We start from the raw sequence: 6,004 nt of genomic DNA on the forward strand, positions 1-6,004 counted from the left end.
CAAGAGACAGCAAGAGTTGGCTGACTTGGTTGCTTTCATGTTGCCTTCTCCACACCACCTCATGCATTTTTGCAGATTGTTGGCCTTGTAACGGTATCAGTTTGACAGCAATGGTGAGGTAATGATAGAAGTGAAACCACATTACTAGAAACAGGTATTTGGCTTTTTAATTGTCTTTAAAAAATGCAAAACATGACTCAACTGTTTCAGACCAAATATAAAACAGTTCAGGCCACATTCTCAAATCAGTCAGATTTGGAACATACTTGTTTGAAGCGCTCTCTTCAGTGGTGTTTTATTTCCTGCTTCCTTTTTCCTCCAATCCATAAATGTTTCTGAAGAATTAATCTCTGTAGCTATCTACCCAAACCTTACTGCACAGTCATATTAAGCCATCATGACTCATTAAAGGAGAATGGAAACTATGATGCACTCAAAGTGACAGAAACAGAAATCAAAGTAAATCATTCTGTGTTAGTCTAACTGTTCAACTTTTTTTTATTTAAATAAGGATTAACTTGATTATGAAGAGACACCTCTTCTAGAATGGGCAAGAGGTGTGGGTGCTTCTCATTATTCTTGCTTTCTATTGTTTCTCAGAGTAGAAGAGGGTCTATTGCTGCTTGCGGTTGTTGACAACAAGAAACTTTCCTTGAGTCATGAAAAATGGGCTCAGTACCTTGGAATACCAATGCATAGTTATTTTTAAAAACAAGCATGAATTCATATAAAGCAAGCTAGGTTCTTTGGGTAAATCTGATACCATTTTTTAGACCAATTAAACAGTTGGGAAAAAATCTTCCTTGCAAGCTGTCAGGTACAAACACCCTTCGTCAGGCAGAAGGAGCATCTACAGTTATTTTGTGCTCTCCTCGATGGGATGGAAACCTGTATACAAGAATGTAGGTCACTGAAAATGCAAATACCTGGTAGTGAGGATCAGAGGGGGTGAGAGACAATGTGTTCACTACAAATATTTATGTTCCAAAGACTATCACTGTAGCATTAGCTGATGGGATTTGTTTTATTGGTCAGCATTAAATACATTATTACCGCATGCCACCATATGGGCACCTTGAAGACCTACAAGGATCAACCTGCATGGATCCCAATGTAAGGCTGGAGCCAAAGGCAGCCAAACTTACCACATCCCTGTGGATATTGTGCATCCATTTTCTGAGCAGCTATGATCCCCATACAGATTACTTCTACCAAGAACACAAATAGGCTGCCCACAAGGAAGGTACCAAGGAACGGGTAGAAAATGAGTTGTATATTTGCCATTACTGAATCTGAAGCACATACACCTAAAGGTGAAGGCTAGACCACCTAATTTTTGTACCTCAGACTTGAATACCTAACCATTATTAAGTGTTCCTGCAGCCAGTGACCTCTATGACTAAGTACAGACACTCAGAAAGCCTGAGGTTAGTCTGAACTGCATAGATTGAACAGATAAGTAAGTAAACAGACATTCACTTTTGATTCTGGAAATGCAGCCACATGCCTGCAGTGGCCCAGGCCAGAAGTTTGGGGGGTACTAGACCATACCTCCCTGCTTGGCTGGAGCAGACAACTTGGGCCAATGCCAGCCAGCCTACCCTGTGAAGTTGGGGTTTGCATAGGAGGTGTTAAGCATCCTGGGAAGCTGGGGGCCTATGAGTTAACTTGAAGCTAGAGGGAATTTGGGAGAGAAGTTCAATAAACCCATTTTACCTAACTTAATAAAGTCTGATATTGCATCCATCCATCCAGGTTTATCTTAAACCAGTTTTAGCCATTTTGAAAGTGATTTATGTGCATTGAACTTCTGTTGTGTTACATATTTGAACTGGTTTCCAAACACTTATACTAGTTTGTGTCATTTCTGTCCCTAGCCCATGGGCCTGGGGGAAAGTAATAATCAAGACTGCAAAAAAAAAAAAAAAAGACTTCTGCTATGTGTACCACTTTTACTCATGATTTTATGCTACGGGCCTATGAGCACAGGTCAGTGTGATTTTGTCAGTGCATTTGTTATTGCTTGACATCAGCTGGAAAATTCCCAGACTCAAAGCTGAGCACATGCTGAAGTGTTTTGCTGGACAGGGTCCTAGGGGAGGACTGTCTAGTTAGCTTTCCCTCAGTTTCTTCTCATGGGCAGACATAAACAATAGCAACCCCCAAATCTAATCACAATTTATCTCCAGTGGGGGAGGTGGAGGAGAGTAGAAAAAGAGAAAGGATTTATTATTATTTTTAAGTACTTTGGAAGCACTTGCATATGTTAGACATAAAGTAATAAGCAGATGGATTAGACTGAAACTTTTTGAAGTCACACTAATGAAATCTAACTGAATTTCCAAATATTTCATAGCATCATAAAAAGGAGAAAGTGTCTGTGTATTGAAGCAATATTTCCAACTTTTGCAAAAAAATTATCAATAAAATATGAAACGAAATATTTTACTATCAGTTTTGACCCCAACCTTTAAACTTCTATACGATTTTACGGGCTTGATCCAAAGCCCACTGAAGTTTGTGGGGGGGTCATTCTATTAGGTGCTGGACCAGACCATAAAGGCAGCAAGTCTAGGGACCTTTATCTTCTGAAGTCAGTGATTTAAGATAGGTTATCTCAGTGTAGATATAGCCATAATTTTCTAGCCTCATATGATGAGATGGAGTTGTGGTTATTGTGCATTTGAGGGAAACCTAGTTAGCATCTTCCCGTGATAGATCATTACTTACATTATAGCCAAGAAACCAGTGTTCTAAAATTATTACAGAACCTGGATATTTAGTTGACCTACTCAGAAATGCTAAAGCTAACATTTATGAGTGGAGGGAAAGGAAAGCTTGAGGGAAAAATTATTAGCTCTTACTTAGTTTGTCCTTTTCTGAACTGCCACTTTGTTGCTAAGATAATGTTATACAACAGAAAAGAAACTGCTAGCATTTCGTTGAGTAAGAACCCCTGGAAACACCAGGTGCTGTCCACGTGCTACAGTCTGCAACTAGATCTGTCTCAGTGAATATAGGCACCTGCGAAGAAACCCCAGCGGTCTCCACATACAGAGAGATGTGCCTAGCCAGGTTCAGTTCACTGATCTGTTTATTTCCCTGCCAGAAATAATCCACAGCTTTATCAAGTCATGTACAGTGTCTGTAACTGTATGCTTCATCACTAGACTTGTATCCATAACTGTGATGTTTTTCCTTTCTTTTTCAAGTACTTAACAGGATGGATTACATACTTTTTAAAAATAGCATCACCAAATGAGTACTGCTTTTATTGTGTTTAATCATATATTTTAAAATCATTATCAAATACAACAACCATTTGAGCAGAATACAAAAGTTTACATCTGTTTAACAATCAAGCCATTATTAAGAATGCAGATTTCATGCATGACCATCTAGATACTTTTTGCTTGCTGTGGACTAAATTGAAATGTGTGCATGTACAGGCTTTATAACTTGGATGACAAGCAGTTTGCTCTGGAATCTTTCAAAATTTTTAAATGTACTGCAGAGAGCTAGTACTAAGACAGCTCTGCAATACAGATGCATGAGTAAATAGTTTAATAAACATAAGAAAGAGAAACCGCAAACTTTTTCCAAAAGCAGTTAAACTATAGAATAAACTTGGAATTAACACCACTGACTAAACACAGCCAATTCATCTGGTGAGACCAATCTTTTTCCCACTGAAGTCAAGCACAGTGTTTCCAATAAATGTTATGAATACACAGGTAAGAATTAATTTATCTAGGACAGTATTTGCATTTAGCGCCCTCTAGTGTTCTCTCCCTGTCTCTGTCATGCAAGGTTTCCTTTAATAAATTTTTATGACACTATTACACTATGGAAGAGTTCCAGGAGAGGGTTAAGCATGTGGATGTTTTATGTGCATAATAAACAGTGTAATTTCCTTTTTTTACATATTGAACAAAATCTAAATATGTTTTGACTGCCACAACAACGAGCATTACTAACATTCAATTTTGACACCTAAATGTAAGTGCCTATAAGGCAACAACTGAGATAAAACAGTGAGCTTGCTGATGATTAATAGCCTATCATCATTTAGTGAGAACTGGCAGAGAACATCTTGTCATTTAATTGGCGTATATGTACATGACATTTCCACAATATTCAATGCTCATGATTATATGTTTTTATATTATGAGGCAATAATTCTGGACTGGAAGAGGGCCAGCAGCAAGCTTATCCATTTAGAATGCTGTATTATGATCATGGAAGAAATGGTGACTGATGATCACTGCAGCTGAAGAATGCACTCAGGTTTGAGAACTAGACCAAAGACAATTTCAGAAGGGTGGAGTACCATCTGTCTTGAGCAAATCCAAGAGAGAGTCAATTGCCATTTTCCCTGTTTTTAAACTAGATAGGTAAGTGGATAGACAGGCAGATTAGATAGGTAGATTAGACAGGTAGATAGTTTTAAAAGGGAAAAATGCCAATACCTACACACACACACACACACATATCCCTGAATCTGGAACACCACAATAACCAAAAAACTCCGTATGTATCAGGAAAAGGAATTGTAGCTTTTAGTTTGACACTTTGCTGTGCTGCAGTTTGAGTCTAGGTGGACAACACAGCTTGCACACCAGAACTCCCTGTATGTTGGACGTACACCTCTGAAATTTTGAATGAGGTACCCAGTCAATGAATTTCTTAGTTCATAAATTCCTAGCAGATCAAGAACACATGATCTTATACTTCAACAAGCAACCTTGTTATAGTTATAGGAAAAGCTGCACTCTTCTTCCCTTTCCTTATGTTCCACGCAACTATCCTGATAGAACTGGACACCTGCGATGATGCTTTCTTTAAAAAAATGTACAACAAAAAATGCAGCAGCAAATCTCAGGGGATGAAATGCAAGAGCACATTAAAGGAAAGCAGGGGGGGATCTGCTATTGGCGGTAGATCACTTACAGAGAAAAACTTACCGCTTGCAATAACCTTACAATGACAGTCCTGCCTATTTCCCAGGGCTGGCAAAATTTACGAGCTGCTGAGTTCCCGGATTAGGCTTACAAACTCTCAGTGACTTACCACTGTTTTCCACGAAGCCCGACAGCTCCACGCGGGGGTAGTTTTGGCTTCCAGGAGCTCCAGCTGGTGGGTCCCCGGCATACACAGGTGCGCTCTGGAAAGGATTGGCAAAGGGGCCTTGAGGCAAGTGGAAAGAGAGAGGCTTGAAGAAGGAAAGGAAAGGACAAAGGAAAGGAAAAGGACAGGACAGGTCAGGACAAAGGAAAGGGCAAGAAAAGGAAAGGGAAGGAAAAGGACAGGAATTAAAAATGGGAAGGAAAAGGACAGGACAGGAAAGACGCCCCCCCCCCCAAAAAAAAGCCAAAAGAAGCCCCAGATGCGAAGGGCCCTGGTGCCAGGGCCAAGGCAGAGGGTCCCAGTGGAAGCACCTACCCTGCTCCCCATTTCAAAGAGCAGCAGGAGCAGGCGGCACAGCAGCGCGCAGCCCGGCTTCATGCTGCCGCAGTCCCGCGTGGCCGAGGCGCCCCCGGGCGGTCCCGCGCGCCGGGCCGTGCTGGCTGCGGGGGTCGGCGGGGCGCTCCCGGCCCCGGGCAGCGGCGGCGGCGGCGAGCGGGGGCTGGCGGCGCTGCGAGAGGAGCCGCGGCGGAGGCTCCTTCTGCCCGAGGAGGAGGAGACAGGGCTTGGAGGAAGCCTCCGCGGGGTCAGCGGCTGGAGGCAGCTGCACTTGCTGGAGGGGAAGAGCTGCGGGGCTGGCCAGGTGCATCCCCCTCCTTGCACCTTCCCGGCCCGCCCCCCGCGCGCCCCGCCCAGGGGCAGCACCTGCCGCCCGCGCTGCCCCGGCTCTCCTCACGCTGCCAGCGCTGGGCGGCGGGGGGGCGAGACCCGCAGGTTATCCTGGGACGCTGCTCCTGCTGCTTTGGGGATGGGTTGACCCCCTACCTGCCCCCAATATGAGGGGGCTTCACTTTGGCTGTGGACTGACCTCCATCCGGGA

The 6,004-nt window shown here is 43.0% G+C and overlaps 1 protein-coding gene across 1 annotated transcript in view; it reads right to left on the reverse strand.

Moving 5' to 3' along the window:
• ADAMTS16 (ADAM metallopeptidase with thrombospondin type 1 motif 16) overlaps positions 1-5,785 on the reverse strand; it is a 185,039-nt gene extending 179,254 nt beyond the window's left edge. Inside the window, exons 1-2 of the mRNA XM_090039162.1 lie at positions 5,443-5,785; positions 5,071-5,164 (exon numbers count right to left, since the gene is read on the reverse strand). Coding sequence (XP_089895288.1) covers positions 5,071-5,164; positions 5,443-5,505 — 157 coding nt within the window. The 5' untranslated portion in view covers positions 5,506-5,785. The remainder of the gene's footprint in view (positions 1-5,070; positions 5,165-5,442) is intronic.
• Between the last annotated feature and the right edge of the window lie 219 nt (positions 5,786-6,004).

This window comes from Crocodylus siamensis, chromosome 3, assembly GCF_052110815.1.
Source record: "Crocodylus siamensis isolate JL-2025a chromosome 3, ASM5211081v1, whole genome shotgun sequence".
Classification (NCBI taxonomy): Eukaryota; Metazoa; Chordata; order Crocodylia; family Crocodylidae; genus Crocodylus; species Crocodylus siamensis.